Source organism: Taurulus bubalis, assembly GCF_910589615.1.
Source record: "Taurulus bubalis genome assembly, chromosome: 1".
Taxonomy (NCBI): Eukaryota; Metazoa; Chordata; class Actinopteri; order Perciformes; family Cottidae; genus Taurulus; species Taurulus bubalis.
The window spans coordinates 37,573,283-37,595,390 of NC_136589.1; the positions used below are offsets into that span (position 1 = coordinate 37,573,283).

General features: G+C 38.9%; 1 protein-coding gene across 1 annotated transcript; it reads left to right on the top strand.

Annotated features, from left to right (window-relative positions):
- Positions 1 to 1,248: 1,248 nt before the first annotated feature.
- Positions 1,249 to 13,677, top strand: kiss1ra (KISS1 receptor a; the record flags this gene model as incomplete). The annotated part of the gene is made up of 5 exons (XM_079215837.1): positions 1,249 to 1,498; positions 4,071 to 4,195; positions 12,047 to 12,182; positions 12,360 to 12,598; positions 13,297 to 13,677. 5 exons carry the CDS (start codon positions 1,249 to 1,251, stop codon positions 13,675 to 13,677), a joined length of 1,131 nt encoding a protein of 376 aa, XP_079071963.1.
- Positions 13,678 to 22,108: the final 8,431 nt, after the last annotated feature.

Sequence of the window (22,108 nt, forward strand, 5' to 3'; positions counted from 1 at the left end):
ATAGCTTTGCTATTTTTAAAGCTTTTTTTTGTATTTTGTATCAAATATGTTGCTGAGATGAAACCTGTTGCTATTTCCGGTCTCCCCTCCTTCTGTGTGAAAGTATGTTTTCTTTAGCTGCAGGAGTTATGCAATCATAACTCCTGCAGAACACGATGAGAAAGATAAAGGGAGAGTGTGTTTCTTTTAGCAAATCGCTACAAAAATAGGGATTGGGGGATAACGTTGCTAGGAGACCCTGGCATCAGCTACTTATCCCAGAATCCTGCTCACTGTCTGTGTGTGTGTGTGTGTGTGTGTGTGTGTGTGTGTGTGTGTGTGTGTGTGTGTGTGTGTGTGTGTGTGTGTGTGTGTGTGTGTGTGTGTGTTTGCGCACCTCCTCTCCCCACTGCATCTGTATGTCCTTGCTTTTGCTCGTACTATAAAGCCGTCAGCATCCTCTTCCCTCCGCTCTCTGCTCAAGAAAAGTCAAGGCTAAATGACAGTCAACTCAGCTGCGCCTGCGGATGAATGAACACATGAATCCACACTCTGAACACACTGAACCTCACTACGGGACAGAACAGAAAGGTGGAGACAAAGTCAAGGAAGCTGGGAGTACAGTGGATTGTTTGACTTTGGGCATTTGATGACTGAGCTCATAGAGGACATCTGACTGCCTTTCAGCGTACTCTGCACCTCGTGAGCAACACAGCGTGCTTTGGCGCTCTGAGGAGGTAATTTGGCAGCTTGATCGGAGGAAAAGAGGACTTTCTCATCTCTCTATCGCCTTCAATTCCTTTGTCTCCTCACTCATTGTGTTTCTGCTTTGTGTTGCAATGACATGAACAACTCTTTGCAACTTGAGGGGTTCGTGTCCCATCATGTCTGTGCCTCTTTTTACTCTGCCTCCTCCATACTTCCACACGCAGACTTTTCCCTGTGAATCTGCTTTCTTTCATTCCTCTATTTCTTTTCTTCCAAAATTCAGTTTTTCCTCAGACGCACTCACACATCTCTCACTCTCCATCATCAGCTCTTCGTACCTTGCTAAACTCCCTTGCCTAATCTATTCCCCCTTATTTACCTCTCCTCTCTCACTATTTTCCACGATCCATTATTCTCTCCTTTCCTGAGCCTGAGGGCACCCAGGACTCAGTGGCTGACATACTCATTCTCTCTCCTAATTGCCATCTCCTCTCGACCCGCTCTCCTCTGTGCCTTTCTTTCTTTCACCTCCCTCCCCATCATCCTTCCCGTCCTGTCGCAATGTATTCCTCTGAGGAGCTCTGGAACACCACCGAGCAGGTCTGGATCAATGGCTCCAAGGCAAACTTCTCTTTGCGAAGACATGGGGAAGATGAGGAGGAGGAAGATCATCACCCCTTCCTCACAGATGCCTGGCTGGTCCCCCTCTTCTTCGCCCTCATCATGCTGGTCGGACTGGTGGGCAACTCTCTGGTTATATATGTCATTTCCAAACACAGGCAGATGAGGACGGCAACCAACTTCTACATTGGTGAGGAGGAGCAAAAACTGCATTTATACACAGCATGCTTACTTTATCATGAACTCCCAGTGCATCAACTTCAAATAGATCCAATAGATATTTCATGGAAGTCTCTTTCATCTATCTAGAAACGCTTCTTTGCATGCCAACAGTGGGTTTAAAAGAAACATACAAAGGAGCTGAATGAAATTTAACTCACTTTCCGTTTGCCCATAAGTGTAAAAATGTCCATGTCAATGACATGTTTCATAAAAAAAAAGGTTTCACTCTCACCATGAGGGTGAGATACAGGTACCCAGACGTGTCCTGAATATGATAGGCTGAGAGAAATATAATATATATGAGAAATATAATATCAGCTGAGAGCGTTTTGGAGACAATGCTGCATTTCATTTGGAAAAATTTGGGAAATGCACATTATTTATTCTTCTTTTCTTTTCTTTTTTTCAGCGTTTCCAGTCAGATTATTTCATACAAATAAAAAAATGCATATAAAAAAAATGTGGTTGGATAGATGTCATCTCAGATGTTTCAAGTAAAATAAGAAAAATCAAAGGATTTTTGCCCAGGAGACATGGTCTCATGTCTCCTGTGATTTTAAGTGCACTGACTTGAATCTCGGGTGATTGATTTCTGTTGTTGAAATCAGTTACAGCACGTCTGATAGAGCATTGATCCCACCTTGGGAAGGAATGAAACACATAGAGTAAATACATAATAAAAAGGCACAGATATATGTACAGAGAAAAAGTGTGTCTCTTGGTGCAATTCTGTGATTTACCGTAAAAGCAATTCTCTGTTTGCATATTGCACCGTGTATGTGTCATGAATTTAATCTTGGGTCATGTCCCGTGGCCAGAGCATTGAATCATTAATAATCAACAACATCAGATTAGCGCCAGCCCCATCTGCACCCTTTCAACATAATGATTCAGCTACTATAACGGGATTAAATCAGCGAGTATGTGGCATATTTGTCAGAATGACAAAAAGAAAATGAAACAAGATTGATGAAGACTACTTGGTGCTCTATCAAAACATTAATTTATGTTTTTTTATGTGTATATTCACATGAAGATACTGGGTGGATTTAAATAAGCAGTTTGCATGTGTTTGCATGTCTATGTGTAGGTGTACTGTAGGATCTGTTGTCAGGCGATCAACAGTTTCTGTACAGCACTTCAATCAAGTAAACACATGCTGAGTCTGAAGTAGGCGCTTAGTACTTGACATCATATGCAACAGATTCACCTTCCATACCATAAAGCTTTTTCAGAGTCACCAAACATAAAACAGCCAGAGACAACACTGGTGGAGACAGAAACAAAAGATCTTTGGGAACAATCTAAAACTCATGTCACATTTTACGATCCCTCATTTCTCACTTTGTGATGTGATTCTGAGCTGCAACAAATTATTTTCCCTAAACTTGACCAGACAGATGGTTTGTTACAAAGATCCATCTGCGAAGCCGTCATTTGAAACAATGAAAAGAGCAAGCACTTTCCAAAAAACGCTTGGCAGGTTATTGGATGTCTATCAAATTTGTGTCGAAGAGTGTCGGGAAAAGAGCAAAAACCTCTTTTCCATTGGGAAAAGGCAATGAAGAACTCTCCAGTTCTGATATAACGGATGCAATTGCTGCATCTACGCTAACCTCTTTTCAAACGGCTTGTTTTTAACAAACATTTGCCTCTCTGTGTCGTTTTGCACAGCTTGGCCACGCCTGAAGCCGCCAGTCGCTCCTCACAAGACGGCGATTGGTTCCGTGATCTGGTTTCTGGACTCAAACACATAATGTGGATATGTGGATTTCGCGATTCTCAATTAGAGGGTCGGCGGTTTGATCCCCGGCTCCGCTAGCCCATGTCGATGTGTCCTTGAGCAAAGACACTTAACCCTAAATTGTTCCCGTAGCTGTGCCTACGGTGTATGAATGGTTGATAATCCTGATGTGGCTCCTTGCATGGTAGCTCCTCTCATCAATGGCTGAATGATGTCATGTAGTGTTAAAGCGCTTTGAGTGGTCGGAAGACTAGAAAAGCGCTGTACAAGTGCGGGACCATTCCAACTCATCACATATTAACGCTTTGTCAGACTCCTTGACGTCACTTATCAACGCACTGGGTAGCCCAGCTCGTCAAACTATGGCACTCCTCTGTCCATGCTTTATGATGTAACCATTATCACATCATATCCTGTTGATGGGGGCATCAGATCAGAAAACAAGGACAAACTGTGTATTTTGTGATTTGACTTGGAAGACCAAAAAAACAACTGATATATATTTGAGATGAACAAGAGCATGTTTCGCATATTTGCTTGAACAATTACTTGTTTATTGATTTTGTGTTGTTGACAGACTACTGAATAATCCATTAACTGTTTTAGCTCTGATGTGGTGTCGTTAAGCCTGAACATACTGTAATTGCAGTTTAACAGTGCATCGTGTCCCCCTTTGTCAGGTAATCCACTGATACAAGTATCTATCTGATATTTCCCTTTGACACCATTGTAGATACTGTACATCTGTTAGACACTGCTCACCTGACATCCTGTATGTTGTTTTCTATTTGTGCAGCAAACCTGGCTGCCACCGACATCATTTTCTTGGTCTGCTGCGTCCCCTTCACTGCCACCCTTTATCCTCTCCCTGGATGGATCTTTGGCAACTTCATGTGCAAATTTGTTGCCTTTCTACAGCAGGTAAAAAAAAGCATGATTTTTTTTTTTATTATCACATCACATAATTAATTTTTTCCTGCCTCAAAAATGTGCGTTCAGAAGTGTTATTTTGTGTTCTTTCTAAAAAAAGGACTGAAGCAAAGACATTGATGCTATATATGTTCTTACAGCAATGACATTAAGGACCTTTCCTAAACAGCTGAGACATTTCGTGACTCAGCTGCTTGACATAGAAAACTCATCTTTCAAATCCATTCAAGGAGGTCACAGTTTGTCCTTTTAGTATTTCAGTTAAGGTTTAGAAATCTTCAATCTGAAATGTTGCATTTATTTTCCAAAATGTTCCATTTACACAGTTGAGAGTTGGATGTCCAAGCAACCGGCAAACTCCAGCAAGGGGAAAAAAAAGCACAGGAGGGGAAACATGAAATAGCAGCAGCCGTTTAGAGAGAACAAAATGTTTCTACAAATTGCAGTAGCATACTTTTAAAGAAACATTTAGATGTAACATCGGACCCAAGAATAACCAGCTCCAACCTTACAGCAGACTTTAAGCAAAGATATTGAGCCTTGAGGCAGAATGTATATAAGAAATGGACGTATTCATCGAGACTTCGCCTATTTGGTTTTATGGATTGTGGCATCTTGGTTTTTGCAGCCAGTGAAAGGAAGTGACCTTATTTGGAGTGTGGAGAAGTGACGTAGAGACACTGTATTGAAGACTTGAAGCGAGTGACTGAGATCATAAACTCATGTTCACAATGTTTACTAATATATAAAGTGAGAGGTAGGGTGATTTTATCATAGACTTCCATACAATTAAACATATTTTTGCAACCAGAGGAGTCCTTCTGGCCATTAGAAAGAAGGCACTTGTGCATTGGCTTCATGCTCCAGAACAGGAGGTTGCCGCCTGGGCAGCGCTTTCTCCTTCTTTGTCGTTGACCAATGCACAACTTAAGGGATGACATCTCTATGTGTCGTTCCCTGAAAGTATGCATGTTGGACAAAAGCTTATTGCATGTGAGCATTTATTTAAAAAAATTGTAAATGAAAAGCGAGAATGAAGCTTCTCCAAGACGACATGAATAAGGGTTGCATGTTCACATGGCTGTTTTATACTTACTGTACTGGATTTAGAACATTTTGCCTGTTTTTGTCTTAATTTCAAACCCACGTACTGACAAGAGTTGAATCAAGATAGCACAGCGTGTAGTTCTCAGTTGAAGAAGCAGCTTAAAGTTTGGATGAATGCATCATTAAGGAGAAGCCTAGCAAATATTTCAACCTGTTGGCTGCAGCTTATTCAAAGAGGATAACTAATTAAAATATACTTAAACACTTAGAGTGTGGCGTCAATCTCAGGCATTAATAACCCACCTTTCATGACTAGACTGTAATTACACTTTATATACATGCAACTGTGGAGGACTAAAAATATGCTCGGCTACCATTTAGACAAGGCCACTGAGGAACATACAGACGTAGGGGATTGCTTTAGTTAATAATTAACGTGTCAAGAAATACAAAATCTAGACCTACACTGTCCTTGGGTGACACCAAGAAGTGAAGCTCCTTTAGAAAACTGAGTTTGACTAAAATATGCTGTAAATTTAATTAATTTTGTTTGGAGATGAAAAGTCTACCTCATTCATTTTAAAGCTCGGAAGAGGAGACAATCTTTTGAGCAATTTGATAAGATGTTCTTGACTAATTTGAGCAGAAACAAGGAAGATGTCAGTCTGAGAGGCGGCCCGAGAACACTGGCAGGGAGACAGAAAGGCTAAACGCATTTTGTATTGAAAACATAGGGACTGATTTCCTTTATTCATCTAAACATGGAGACTAAGACCTTGTGAGCTTGTCTTTGGGAAAACAATGACTTTTGATGAGTACTATTGAAACTGAATCTTCTGTTTTTGGAAAAGCTTGTTTCATCCATCCATCTTCTGTGTCTTATATTAAGCAACCTGGCATCTTTAAACTTCCTAATCAATTTCTGTAAAGGGAGACCTGCCACCTTTTATTATTACATGTGCATGAAAAGGTTTTTAATGATTATAATAAGACTGACCGCTTTTTCTGCCTGAGTCACATTCATTTGTCTAACAAATCTGGACTGTTTTAGTCCTGTTTAAAATGTCCACATTTGAACGAAAACATTAAAAGGGAAACATCTGATGAAGTAAACTTCGCCTGCTGTGTTGACATCCATCGTCAGGCTTTGTTAGATTAACATTACATGACAGATTGCCCTTCTACTGTTTCTACTTCATAAGTACAACTAATTGCTGGCACCAAAATGTTCGCTGTCTAAATTGATTTTCCACTTACAGAAACAAGATATAACGTGGTAATTGATGTGTTGTCGAGCTGCGCTGCTACAGATTTAGTTACATTCGGAAAGAGTCATATTGATCGGACAGATATAAACTGTATCAATCTTCTCATCTAAATCTCATCAAGAAAGCAAACAAAATAAAATGATCAAAATGTTAACTATTCCTCTAAAGCCTACCAAAACTTCTCAGGTCTAGCACGACATATTTGTCTATGAAAAGTCTTTGCAGACAAAATGTTTACCCTCTGAGCATACTGTGGTAATGCCACTAAGTGAGGATAGTATCAAACTTACATCCCTGCACAGCGTTGGGTGCAGGAACCATATGACTCCCAGTTTGATTTTGATTGAACCCAAAAGCACAACTCATAGGCAGACAAGTTAAGATTAATGTTCACAATTACAAAAAACAGACACAGGTCCAGGCAGATCAGAGGCGGGATAGCTCGGATGGATGCAAACTCTGGCAAAGATAGATGTATACACTGCGAGGCTAATGACAGAAGTGTCAGGGGAAGGGATTGGCGGGAAAACGGGTTACTGCAGGAGCTGGATCTGAGAAAACAGAAGCAAAATTTCGAAGTTTGTTACATAACTTCAGTGACGTAGTGAAGTAAAGTAATTACATAACTTAAAATAAGTGAATGTTGAATTTTGGATTCAAAGGGGAAAGTAGTCCCCCAATTGAAAGTACATGCTTGTTTGACCCATCCCCCCCACCATCTTCCCTATTCAGACATTGTTGCTCTTGACTCTACGTCACCAGCAGCTCCCACAGATGGGTTTACGTTGGAGATACCTCCTGCATCGGTATCGGACGCAGAGGGCCGTGACAAAACGTTGGTGTCTGACGGCCTGTGACTGAGACCGAGCTGACAGGAGAGTTCATATATCACAGGGCAAACAGAGCAGCCTATTTGGCGTGATTACTCAGAGCTGGCTGAAGTCTTGACACAACTAATTAGCATACATTCATTTTTGAATTGATAAATATTATACACTGGAACGACACAGAATATGGAATTTGTTTTCATCCCAAGGGAAAAGGAGGACTGAGAGAAAGCATGAGTCCCAGTGAAAACCAGCCATCCGTCAATGTTCTGCAAAACAACATTAAGCTTTCAACCCGTGGCTGCAAAAATCTCCTCTCCACACCCATTTTCTCATGAAACCAGTGGGACGAAACTTGTTTTTGATTTTAGCCAGTGGTCCGTTCTCTAGCACCATCCTCCAAACCGATTTTAGATCAAAAATCAACAGTTTTTCATGTTCATGTCGAGTGTAATATCGTTTGCAGACTCTCAAGGGGACTAATGGGGCGTTCACTTTTAGTCATGCAACTTTATCTTCTGCCGCAGATGGTGTTAGATTTGACCCTGCATGTTGCTCTCTGCTATTTCTTCTTGCTTATTTTTCTGCAAGAAATGTTAACCAATCTCAACTTAAACATTTATTGAAACAGGTGTTACTTGAAAAACTAAATTAATTCCAAGTTGTTCACAAGAAACAAGTCTGCCTGTCTGTGATTTAATGGATGAGGAAAGCAACTTTGAACTGTTTTGTACTGCAGTGATGCGTGATGACTTGTTTTTCTCTCCAAAACAGAAAAATAAAATATTATATTAAATATTAATTATTGTTTCTCATAGAATTTACAGAAGCTACTTGCATTAGTTCCTGTGTAGTCCTTTGAAAGTGAAGAACCGCATCTATCCTTTCATTTTGGTTTCTGGTTCACCTTGAAGGATTTTCCATCTACAACAAATGGATCCAAGAGCTATTAATATTTTTTCACTTACATTTCATCTATCCTTAGACCTTGAGTACATATGGCTGCTCTTTGTTTGCAATTCTACAGTATCACATATGTTGGGTTGAGGTACAGATATCAGTAATGGAAATGCAGAGGCCCTACTAGACTATATTATGTTTTCCTGTTCTTTTCTAATCATTCTACTCTAAAAAAGTATCTTCAAAGCAGTGAATCTAAATATCTTGCACAGAGGTTGTTCGCTCTACTGTAGCGAGTTATATAATAAAGGTGTACCACTCTCATGTCTTGAATATGAAGTTGCAGCCTGCATCTTTTTATCTTGAGAATGGAAGCAAATTAAAACAAGTTCTAGTTCAAGGATGTATAATAACTCCTCTTAAACCCATACATTGTCTTAAGGGGCATTTATTTATCTTTGGACGTAACCAGGCAAGCTGTTTTTATACATATTCATCACAGACATTAGAAACAAAAGCAAATAAGATAGTTTCCCAAATATAAAGTCATATTTAACATTTTAAAAACCAAACCCCCCTTTTTATATATTGTTATATAAAAGGGATTGTTATATAAAACTGTAAATCATGGCTTGTTTTATGAAAACAAGCCCAAAATTGCTGTATTTGGATGTATTGCACACTATAGGTGTACAACTGAAATATATGGTTTGGTGCATGAACAAATTTAAATGTCACAGATGTGCGCAAATGTGCGCAAATGTAAGCACCTCGCCTGAATTGCCTCTCTACTAAACCCTCTCTAACTTTGTTCTGCTTCACTTTATCAATGTCAACCTTTGCAGAGAGAATGTTCACATATTGTGATATGATTTGGGTTAGAGTTGGACCTTACAGCTGCATCATTTCAAAGAAATAATCATCCTGAAAGTGCTTTTTTTCTAGGCGGACCTGAAACCTTTTCATTTTTTTCTGTGTCATCTTCATTTACTCTTAACCAGTAACATATAGAGTGATATTTACACATCTGAACAACATCTCACATGTGTACCTTTTATTATAACCAAAAGTATTCAATAGTGTGGCTATGCAATTTTTGAGGAAAAGGCCTAAAAATAGGTTGGTTTTCTATTAGAATTGGTCTTTTCTAACATTGAAGACAACGGATACGATGTAAAACACTAACCAAGACATGAATACCAGTGACCAGGGCCACTAACAAAGCAACATCAAAAAGGATTTATTTCCCACAACTTTAAAGGAAATGAAAAGGAATATAGAAGATCTAAATGTATTCTCTTTGCAATGTCTAAATCCATTCATCTGAATAGACATAATGCATCGAAGATAACAGGGTAGTGTGTTGAGGGATTATGATACTCGCTTCCTCAGAAGCCCCAACATTGAACTCCTCATGACCCCTTTCTGATTCTCTCATCAAATCCCTTAGGGATTCCTTCAGGGTAATGGGTGCTGGCATCACAGTCGCACATAAGAGCGGGAGAGAGAAAGGCAGAGAGGCAGATACATTGAGTAAGAGGACTATTTAGAAAAGAGAACTTCTGACCCCTCATTTGTCACTGCTGCTGCACACATTTCAAAGCAATATGGACAGGCTTGCCTACATATAACACAGACCCTCAGAGGTCAGTATATTTGAAGGGAAGAGGATGAAAGGACGTGCTTGTTTTCGGTTTCATCCTGCTCTATACTGAAAATCAATGTACAGATGTGCATGAAAGGACAGCCTCAATAGAGACTTTAGTCAAGGGGGCTTTCAATAGAACATACTCTACTAAAATTATTTTGTAGCAGCCGGTGATGTTACATGAAATTTAGAGACTGTGGATTCTGTGCGAGTCATATTTTGCGAGTACCTACACATTGTTGTTGCAACAGGAATTCCACATTAAGCCTGAAATTAACATTGTGATGTGCCTGCTTTTAGTTTAATCAAGTACCATTGAGCCTCATTAACATTTGTATTGAATGATTTGTTCATATGCTAATTGAAAATACGTATTGCAAATGAAGCCTCCGCTCTGCTTCCCATCCCTCCGTATGCTGATCTTCCCTCCCTCTTTCGTTTAAAAAGAGCTCAATAGCGAAACCTCAGAGTTGTAACTTCCCTTTTTGCTTGTTAATGAGAGGTGATTGAATACAAGGATGAATGCATATTAGGCCAACTTATGTTTTAATTAGGCCCCCCCAAACTAATCAGAAGTTTACGATCGGCTCTATGAGAAAACAGCTTCATCTTGTCGTTGGTGCACAATCCTATCTCAAGCATATCTTGTAAAAACATCTTTGTATTGCTGGAAATAATCACTGACATTTAACATCCTTCATACTTTACATTTGCAACATTAGTTTTTTTTCTTTCTTAAACACCCAGAGTTTGTCAAAGTCTGTGGATAAATCCACACGGTTATCCACAGAGAGTGCTGCATTTATTTTTTTGAAAATTCATGGACAGTGTACCCACTTTAGAGTAAGTGCGTTGTCTTGTTACAACTATTCCTTGGACTTTGAATGACAAATATACATGGCACTCAAATGCAGACCAATGTACACCAGGCATGCAGATAGGATGAAGGGAATTAGTCAAAAGAAATAGTCAGGAACAGATCAGTTTCAGGTCCAGATGGCTGGAAAGCCATCTGGAAGTAGACCGGTGAAAGCAACACCGGCCTACTTCTTGTAGGCCGGTGCCGGTTATATACTGACGGGCTAAAGAGAGAAAGTGGAAACAGGTGAATGAGAGGCATCAGGTGACTGGAACAGGTGGGACAGTCTATGGGGATCTGGTGGATAGATGTAAAATGACAATGCATGCTGGGGAAGTGAGAATGTGGCCAAAGGGAGGGAAAGAGAGGCGGTTTTGGGAAAGGGGCAGGATTGACATTGACATTATGAGGCAGAAATATTTGGAAAGGTGTGGAGAATTCTTAACCTTAGGAAAAGACAAACGCAGAGAATTTGTTCTTTCTTTTTCAAGCAGCTTTATTTATAACACATGGAAGGTAAATACAGTGAAAAACTGCTGTAAAATTCAAGTAAATGTTTCTGTCCAAAACAGAATCTCCCCTCCTTAGAACGGGGGTTGGTTATGTTATTTATCCATAGCATACGAGCTGAATAGTAAGGGTCTTGGAATCAAGGGACAGCAATTTCTCCTTGTCTTTTGTAAAGGCTGGTATGCTAATGGGACATTGCCAAATGAAGTAACCATTGTTGTCTGTGTTTTAATTGGATCTCTGGAGTATTTAGGACCCAGATAAATGTAAACATTGCTTTTCTAAAACATGCTTCATTAGGATATGTTGGGCTTTCACTGCAGCATGAACACATAATCCTATTTATATATTTATTTTTTAATCTGACAATTGAGGGAAACTTAAATGTTGCCTGCATTGGAGCCTGTGATTCACATCCGGAGTCTGGGGTGAGGTAAGGTTTAAGCAACAAAATGTTAAGAAAACATTGACAATCTTGAACTAAACGTAATCCCTGTGAGGGCCTAAACATAACATAGTTTGGACATGCTGGTGGATATTGGAAAAACAAACTAAATGTGTTGTCAGTGGAAGTTTTGCAGACATGAGTTTTCCCTATTTTCCCTATCCTCCAAATATATTTGCTATAGCAACTTAATAGGATACAGGTTTAATTTATTGGCAGGGTCGGAAGGTGGGGTTGGCAGAACATATATAATAATAATAATAATAATAATAATAATAATAATAATAATAATAATAATAATAATATAAATCATGTGTGTTTTGCTGTATTGCTGCCAGGTGACAGTCCAAGCCACCTGCATCACTCTGACAGCTATGAGTGGGGACCGCTGTTACGTCACAGTCTACCCTCTGAAATCTCTCCGCCACCGCACCCCAAGAGTCGCCATGATTGTCAGCATCTGCATTTGGATCGGTACATCCTGCTCATTTCATGAAAGTTACTCTCCCACCATTTCCTCTAAGTACATTCAATCTTTGTTTTACTTATGAATTCATCACACAGTTAATGAATAATACGGACCACTTGAATATAAAGTTTGTAAGGGAAATAGCTTGCATGATGAACTAACACAGCCTGTGTGCTTCCCAGGCTCCTTCATTCTGTCTACACCAATTTTAATGTACCAGCGTATCGAGGAGGGTTACTGGTACGGCCCGAGGCAGTACTGCGTGGAGAGATTCCCCTCAAAGACACACGAGAGGGCTTTCATCCTCTATCAGTTTATTGCTGCCTACCTGCTGCCTGTCCTCACCATCTCCTTCTGCTACACCCTGATGGTGAAGCGGGTGGGCCAGCCCACTGTGGAGCCAGTCGACAACAACTATCAGGTATGAACAAGGTTTGTTTTGCTTTGTTTTTTGCTTAAAGATTTGACTGTAAGCTCTTGCTCCTAATTGTCAGCTAATTAAAAGTCGGAAAAGGTCTTCTCTTTTCTTCTCTGGTGACACTACCTTTCCCTTTATGCTGTGTGTTGTCTTGCTTTGATAATTGCGGTCTTTGAACATGTGTTTTAAAGCAGCTTTAATGGATCAAATGACTGTGTGTAACTCTGTGTGTCACTCATAATAACAAACCCAGAGAAAACTATAGCTCTATTGTTTTAGTTGTACATCCTGCATCTTCAATAGCTGGTCCATGCTCCCAACTCAAATAGTTTTCAGTTGCAGCAGACTTTTGTTTTAGTGAATTAGGTTTAAAAAAACCATGTACCCCTCAAGTGTCAGGTTTGGACTCGTCAGTGACGGTGTGTCAATATACACTTGTCACATGCATTTGCCCGATGTTTGCTTGCCTCGAGTTGTATCTGCCAAATGAGCCACTTTTTTTGGCGTAATCCTTTATCCGTCCAGTTGGTGCCGCGCTAGTTAATCGCTAACGTTTGGACAGGTGTTCATTAGATGTTAATAAACACAGCTTGCAAAAAAACAGTCCAGTGGTCCACTTTATGCAAGCAACAAAAGGTGACAATTCACTTGGCCTACTGTGTGAATGCACAATTCTTCCCCTCTCATCTTCTCCTCCTCAGGTCAACCTGCTGTCTGAGAGAACGATCAGTATCAGGAGCAAAGTCTCCAAGATGGTGGTGGTAATCGTCCTTCTCTTTGCCATTTGCTGGGGTCCCATCCAGATCTTCATCCTCTTCCAGTCTTTCTATCCTAACTACCAGATCAACTACGCCACATATAAGATAAAGACATGGGCCAACTGCATGTCTTACGCCAACTCATCGGTCAACCCCATAGTTTACGGATTCATGGGCGCCACCTTTCAAAAGTCCTTCAGGAAGACCTTCCCGTTTCTGTTCAAGCACAAGGTCAGAGATAGCAGCATGGCTTCCAGGACTGCCAACGCTGAGATCAAGTTCGTTGCTGCGGAGGAAGGCAACAATAACAATGCAACAAATTGAATCTGACTATTACAAATAGCAAGAAGGAGATTACTTTTTGTATCCAGCGCAAATAATGCAAGAAGACATTACAAACAAACAATTTGCTGATTGCAAAATGACAGACTTTGTTTGGCAGACGTATTTTTGTTATGTTAATGAATACTACTAATTCAAGATTGAATGTGGGGAAGCAGAGATTCATAATACAGATGGACACTAACAGTGTCTGGCACAATATGTCACATGTTTGACAGCCAAGGCCAGGCAGTGCTGACACTTTAAATAATCCATCATGCTGCCAAACACCACAGCCAAATAACAGAGGACAGCCGCACACGTCTGATGACGAGAGGGAACTTTTGCCTGAAAGCTGCCGGCATGAGTCCTAATACTATAAACCCTGTCAAATCCTGGCTGACAAGGTCTGCAGTTTTGGTATACACTAATCATCTGTTGGGCAGCTGATTACATTATGTATTTTAAGAAACATGAGAATATGGTATTTTGGAAATGACAATGGACAATTATCACACAAGAACAGATGCCATATGTATATGTTTATTTTTGTATTTGTTCCTATCACTGGAGAAAAAGAGAACATTCAGGAGATTTTTCCTCTATCTGCCATTCTGGGAAGCAGCAAACACTGGATCATTTCTTAAAGGAATAATTTGAGCGGAGAGTTAACCGAGAGGATTGTGACTGCTCTCATGTCCGAACGCTAAGCGAGAGCCAGGACGTGATTTGTGTAGCTTCGCATAAAGACGGGAAGCAGGGGGAAACAGCTAACCTGACGTTGTAAAAATATTTTAAAAAGCACCTCTAAAAAAGTAACACATATCGGATGTGTTTAAACTGGCTGTTGTTCTTTATGAAACATATATACATATATATATATACATATACATATATACATATATATATACACACATATATATATATATATATATATATATATATATATATATATATATATATATATATATATATATGTATGTATATATGTATATATGCATATATGATTCATATATAGGTAATATGAATCATGTTGAAGTTGTTATGATTAAGAATTTGTAACTTGTAAATAGTGTCCATGTCAAATCGCAAGTTGTTATAAAGCTTTTTTTAATATCTCACTTAGCAATTAACAATACAGAAAGTCTGGCGTTTAATGCATTTCCAGCCACATTGAATTCATTTGATGTTTTTATTTTCAGTTCACATTTTTTTAATCCTTTAAATTAACTTTGTAACCTTCAAAACCATTTTCAGTTGTCTCATTGTGAATGCTGAATTAAATGTCATACTATTCCTTTAAATAATTTAACTGACATTGGATATTGTTCATTTGTTGTATTGTGAATCTGCACAATAGAGTATCTTTCCTCCTTTCAATGTTCAACCCAAACAACTTAAACACTAAAAGCAACATCAGTTGTGTTTATTTTGTATGCATTCCCAATATTGTGTGGCTAATTTATCAAACATGGCGGTTGAAACTCATGGGGATGAGTGGTCGTCCTGCAACTACAAGGTAGGCGGTTCGATCCCTGGTCTCCCCATGGTTCGCATTGCAAAGTTTCCTTGAGCCAGACACTGAACCCCCAGTTACTCCCCATGCGCTTCTTATCAGCCCTCTGCTCCTAAATTGCTATGGATGGGTTAAATGCAGAGAGCAAATTGTATGTATGTGATATGATGACGTAATAAAGTTTAAGTTGAAATACCTCGCTGTTGTCTGTCTCAAGTGGGGTCGATTATGGAGGTGCCGTCTGAAAAATACAAGGAGGTTTTTTGTTTCTGCTGTCAAATGTGATGAGTGGGAGTTGGTGGAAGCAGCAGTTATAACCGATGAAGCATGGACAGTGTTTACCTTTCTTTTGTGTCCCACACACAAACATTCACGCCTTCCTCATACACAGGCAGAGACATGCACTTTCACCCGGTACATCCAGGTGTTGTTTATTGGAATCAGTTGTCACATCTTTGTGAAGCACCTTTGTATGATCTTGTCGGGCCAACTCAATTCTAAATGGGGGAGGTGACCCGTACTCCCTGTTGTGAGATGGAAAATGGAAATAAAGCCTATCATTGTTCATGCATCCACTGAAACCATACCAGCTCAGTGCTGTCCTTTTTTTCCATCCCACTTTAGAAAACAGGACTTCATAGAAAATCTGCTAATGCAATTCTTATTTGAATTTAAGATGCCAAAGGGACTTGCTGTAATCAAAACTCCAATTGCATTACCTTAAAGTGTCTTGAAAAAGTAGACATGAATAGTTAACAAAAACTGGCTCTTGTTAATTGAGATCCGACTTTAGCTCGAGTGGACAAACCTTTATCTCTCCAGTTTTGGTTTGACGCATTCCCATATACCCTCCCTCCCTCCACTGGTTAGATTAAATAAAATATCATGTTTTGGGTTAGAGTATGTTCATTTTGTTTGAACACAGGACATGAACACTGTTTTCCTGTGTATACATCCTGTGTCTTACCTACAAAAACATTCACAGTCTTTGATTAAATGTATTTATTATGTCTTTGAAAATACGTTCCCTTGCAACGTAAATGAGCGCAGATTGATTGTATGGGAAAGTTGTTTTTTAGGAAACCAGGCTGGATTATATGTAAATTGTAACTTTAAAAAAACAAAATGCACCGTGACATTTTAATTCCATAAAAATGAGTTTCTCTACTATAGCAGGACGTGATAAGACCTCCATCTATAATTATAAAAAGCAAGGTCCCTAAGTTCCATCTGCAAATTAAAAATTAAATAGATGCAACGAAGTGCACTGCAAAGCCATTCATTTTATCTGAGTGCTTATGTAAAACGTGTCTCAACATGCAATGCTAATGTCTAATTGTTGCTTTTTAATGTATGTAAATTTTGCTGCATTTATTCCACAGTAATGTACATCCATTAGGACTGAGGGCATCAATAATATTTAGTGGTCTGCTTCACATTAAGTATTCTCTTGTATCTACACTTATTCTGACCGTGTGATTCTAATACCTGTCTGTTCTGGTTGTTCGGAACAATCTTCACTAAAGTTTGAACCTTGAACAATAAAACAGAGGCCATGATTCGTTTGGATTGGCTAAACACTGTGAGCAGTAGTGATGATTTGATCATGTCTCAGGGTTATGTGAAATAATTTTTGTGGTAAGTTTACTTTGAACTTTTGAACGGAAGGAATAATGGAACCATTTAAAACTGAAACAAATTTTGCCAATCATGCATTATGCTGCAAATAGTAATGTTGCTATCGCAGAGCGTAATTATACAAATTAAATCAGTCGTCTGCAGTATTGTTGAAAATAGAAGCAGAAATGACTAAAGGACCATTTCACATTGGATTTTACTCTCACATTGATTATTAGTACGTAATAAGACCGTACTGATTATAACCATCATCAAAATGATACAAAATTGACTGAAAAAACTAAATTCACCCGCATATTCACACATATATATATATATATATATATATATATGTATATATATGTATATATATATATATATGTATATATATATACGTGTATATATATATGTGTATATATATATATGTATTTGTCACCCGCATCTTCACATACACACACACGTATACATTATATATATATATATATATATATATATATATATATATATATATATATATATATATATATATATATATATATATATATATATATATATATATACGTGTGTGTGTGTGTTGAATATTTAAAAAAGCTTGAACTTCAAATGTCAGGGATTGACACAAATGTCACGGCAAGGGACCTGAGCGAATTTTTTTATTTTTATTTAGTGCTTTTTTCACTGTGTCGTCAGCATCTGTGTACAATAAAACAGTCCTATGATACCAAATGACAAACCTAATTACACAACATTCACCATGACAGATTTTCAGATGCTAAAGAAACAAAAAACAAAACAGACAACAACAACCATGACTCACCATTCCCGAACAGAAAAGCTGCCCACACCAATGTTCTTCACGATGATGAACTTAATAACAATAACTAGTCTACACTCCTTTGTTGTCCATTTAGCACTGACTTAACGGTTTTGTGAAAAACACATGAACAGTGTTCCAGGTTGAGCTGAATTAAGGCTGCAGGGAACAGCAAGTAGTCCGAATGTGGGAGGTTTGATTCACTGGAAAGGTTTAAGTCTGCAACACAACAAACACACATTACTCATGTTACGTATGTATACTCATTGTACTCTGTGTACTGTTTGTGCTCTCCTCTATGACACATCTACCAATGTAGCCATTGGACATTTTCCTGTATAGATTCTTTTTGTGGATACTGCCGCTTTTCTGAAAGCATTTTGATAACATATAATATATATATAATACTGGTGATGACTATGTAAGTTCTGTTGTTCTTATGTTTTACTTAGTTTACGTACTTATTTTAAGCCCAACCATGTGGTTCTTTCTCAACCTATAACTAGGTGGTGTTGTTGCCTACACAGTAAACCTTAATTCGTCCGTTTCATGTTAACAACCTGGCGAAACATGTCTAAAATGCGTTATCATGATGTGTGGAATGTCCCTAAAACGGTATTAGGTTGATTTTGACAGAGGATTACAATGGATGTCTACTGTGTTTCATTCAAAAATATTTCTATGTAAGGTTGCAATGAATAGAATAAGTAAATGTTAAAAGTTCCATCTGGATTTTATTATCTAGCGAATCAGATTGTCGAATGCTTTCCCCCCGCACTGAAATAGATCTCCAATATCCAGCTATTCAATCACAGATCAATTTCTTCTGTTTACATCTCATTGCTCTCTGCTGTGGATTCCTTTTTTCTTTTGATTTGCTCATGACATTTGTTTTCCTATTTTCCAAAGCGCCATGGGACTCGTTATTGAAGGTCTCCTCTTAGGGAAAGTGTTGGTATTCGTGCTGTGACGTTCTCTTTGTATGTTCGTAGTTGAGCTGTTGAATAACACTCTCTGTTACAACCTTAAGGGGAAGCTGGTCGTTCAGCCTTCTTAAACCCCTGACCGTGAAAATAACCCATAGATGTTCCTACTTGGTTCTCTTTCCATCACCACAGGTGGGCTGCCACTCAACAACAAACTAAACTGAAAGCTGAGGCAGCAGGCTGAGGCAAAAGAAAAAGTAGAGAGGAGGAACACCCAAAAACTTAACTTAGAACAAACGGGAATGAGTCAAGGGACTTTTAAATGTATTTGCCCTTTCCAAATGCACGTGATTACAACTCAGATGGGATACAATCAACAATAGTTAAACCAAAGTGACCAGAGAATAGACCAAATGTGTCCAATATTCACCTCTTTGACCTCCTTTTTTTTCTGTCTCGACCAACTCCTGAGGAAAATATCTGTCTCTCTAGCTGCACCACTATGTTCACCAGACTGTTCTGTCTGATGTCGAGCAGATAGCGTGCATTACAGGTTTTAGAGCTCTCTGCCTGCTGCAGTCCAAATTGACATAATGACAAGGTGAGACTGAACCAAAACCGAAAAGTTGCAGGCCCGACAGCTAAACAATGAGCTGAAACTCACCACACTTCCCTGTATCACTATGAGCAACGCCTTTCTCATTGTCATTTAATACATTGTTACAAATGTTATTAAAAAATGATTGTGATGCTGCATTACCATTAGGGGCTGACATGCTGTCGACGTGAGCCCTGCCTTTAAGGCTATATTTGTATATACATAAATAAAACCCAAAAGTGAATTCTCACTTGAGGCACACTTTATTCATTTGCTGGGCTTAGGATTTCTTTCTTTTTGTACCTCCTCCATCAATGGCTTCTTTTAAAAATGTTTGAAAGTAGAGGGTTGTAGAGGGTTTTCATTCTATGGCTACACTATTTTCTGTTTGTAGTCTCTTGCCGTTCATTAAAGATTCAGCTCTTTCTCTCTTCGGTAAAGCGCTCCCCTTTGTGCTGTTATTACATTAAGCACACTGCAAAACAAATGGGACTCAGCCTTGTAAAAATAAACAAATAGAAAGCAACACAATGAATGAACCAGTTTTAGCACTGATGGTGTCATTTTTCCACAGCCGAACATACAATGATAATGATGCATCGTGGTGAAAGAGGGTCTAAGTAACCGGTGAGTGTTGCTCCTTGGAGTGTTCTTCTACACTGGAGTTTGTATGTTGAAATCCATATTGATCTCCTTTCATAAATGCACCATCTTAAGTGATACATTTGGGACTTTTACTCAAAGTTCTACTTACTTTTTCTGAACATGATTAAGGTCACTATCTTAACAATGCTTGAGGCTATTCTAATAGTTTCTACAGCATTTACAATGTAGGTCTGAAATGTGTGTGCACATACTTCTACGTACTTGGTTTGGGCTCCGCCCCTTCTAAAGATCCATTTCAGGGAAATACATTGTAACATTTTAAACAGTGAATTAAAGGTGTTTTGTGGAAGGCTTTGGTACCGTGACAGTGTCTCCTTGTTTGTCTAAGTTTGGTGTGGAATAACTTGACAAGCCTGCACGGATTCCTGACTCTAACCCCGTCCAGCACCTTTGGCATGAATTTGAACACAGACCGTGTGCCCAACATCTGCGTCTGACCTTAGTAATTCTCTTGCGGCTGAATGGGAGAATTTCTCTGCAATCAAGTTTTTAAAGCTCGTGGGAAGCTTTGCAGAAGAGTGAAGGTTCCCTCAATGGCCTCGGTTTTGGAATGAATGTTTTGCAATTGGAGTTTCGGCCATATGGTGTATTTAATTAAACGTTGCATGAGTAACAATGCATTTTTCTAATAATAAATAAAACAATTTACAGAATGTATTACTTACGATTTAGGAAGTACAGGTACTGAGACAACAAAATGCAGTTTAGTATCCAAGCAGATGTGAGTAATGTACTGAGTATATACAGGATGAACAGTGAAATGTAGAATATATATAAGGGAAGATGCATTAGATATAGGCTGCTTATGCAATATGAAGAGTGTTGGATAAGCTAAGATATATGCAGAAGATATCATTTTCCTGTGTATAAGTGGTGCATTAAACCCTGAACAGAATATTTTTTGACAAAAACAATGAGCTGATAGTTAAATGTAGGGTCGGTTGATCATTATAGTTTCATCAATCCGAGCAACTATTTTCACTTTACATGCAGACGTTTCACCCAATATTAATGTAAAAACATTCTTTAATTTCGTTTGTAGAGACTAACGGTGCGTTTTCCTTCTTTCTGGGCAGTGCAATGAATTGAAGTGAGAGGTCATTGCCCTCTGATGTAGATCACATGGAACGATCTTCCACTCTCTCTGCGTTCGATGGAGTCTGTTGACTCCTTCAAACGGAAACTTAAGACCTATTTATTTGTTCAGGCTTTTGCTTAATTGCCTTGGAGCTGTTATGATTGTCATTTAGTTGTCTTGGCCTTTTTTTTAGTTAAATGTGTATGTACTTCTTAACTGTGTATTGTTTTGTTGTAATTATAAAGCGCCTTGCGACCCTGGTCTGCAAAAGGCGCTGTACAAATAAATCTTACTTACTTACTTACTTACTTACTACTAGCATTCCTAACAGATCATGATCAGCATATCCTGCTGCCCCTCCTCTACCTGCCCACACGTGTTGTCTGGTTGTCCCAGGTCCTGACAGACAGATAGCACCGTACCTGTTTCTGTGGGCTTCCTTCTAACTGTGGCATCCCACCTGTTGTCTCGCAGTTATTTAGGCAGCAGCTCTTTATGCAAGCAGAAGACAATAGTTAATGTTGCTCTTTAAAAGTGCTTATCTGTCTTCCAGTAAACACCTCCAAATTTGGTGTTGTGTTTTATCCAATTGACTTTTAAGATCTCATAAACCTATTCACCTCCCTCTCAATATAATAACACAAACGGTTGATTAATAATTCCACCTGGCTGAACGTGTTGCTCCCACAGGAAATCAATCTTCTGAATAGAAAATGTAACAACGATGATTAAAAATGGTCCGGAGAAAAGCCGAGGGAGGTATGTGGGTTGCTATTTACCATCCTGTTCAAAGCCGTGCCACTTGATAGTAAACTGGAAGGGTGATGGAGTGTAAAAATTCCTTTTAATGTCACTCTGACAAAGACATTATTTTCCTGTGAGTGCCTGCTGGTAAATATAGTTGTATTCACCGCCAAACGAGTTTAGGGGCTCATTCCGTGAAAGGGCGATCCATCACTCACTGAGGGAGACACAGGCAGTACAAGTTAAAACTCTCATTGGGTCTGACTTTATTATCTTGACAACAAAAGACCTACGAAAGAGCTTATTGTATGTTCTCGTATTAAGTGCAAAGCAAATACCTTAAATTAGTGCCTAGAGCAATTTAATGTTGTATTTTTCCCCTAATACTTCTCTCATAATTTGACACAGACGTTTTACAGTGTTTCTCATTTACAGTGTTTCTAATGACCATTGCTGTCCGCCCACCACCCTTTTA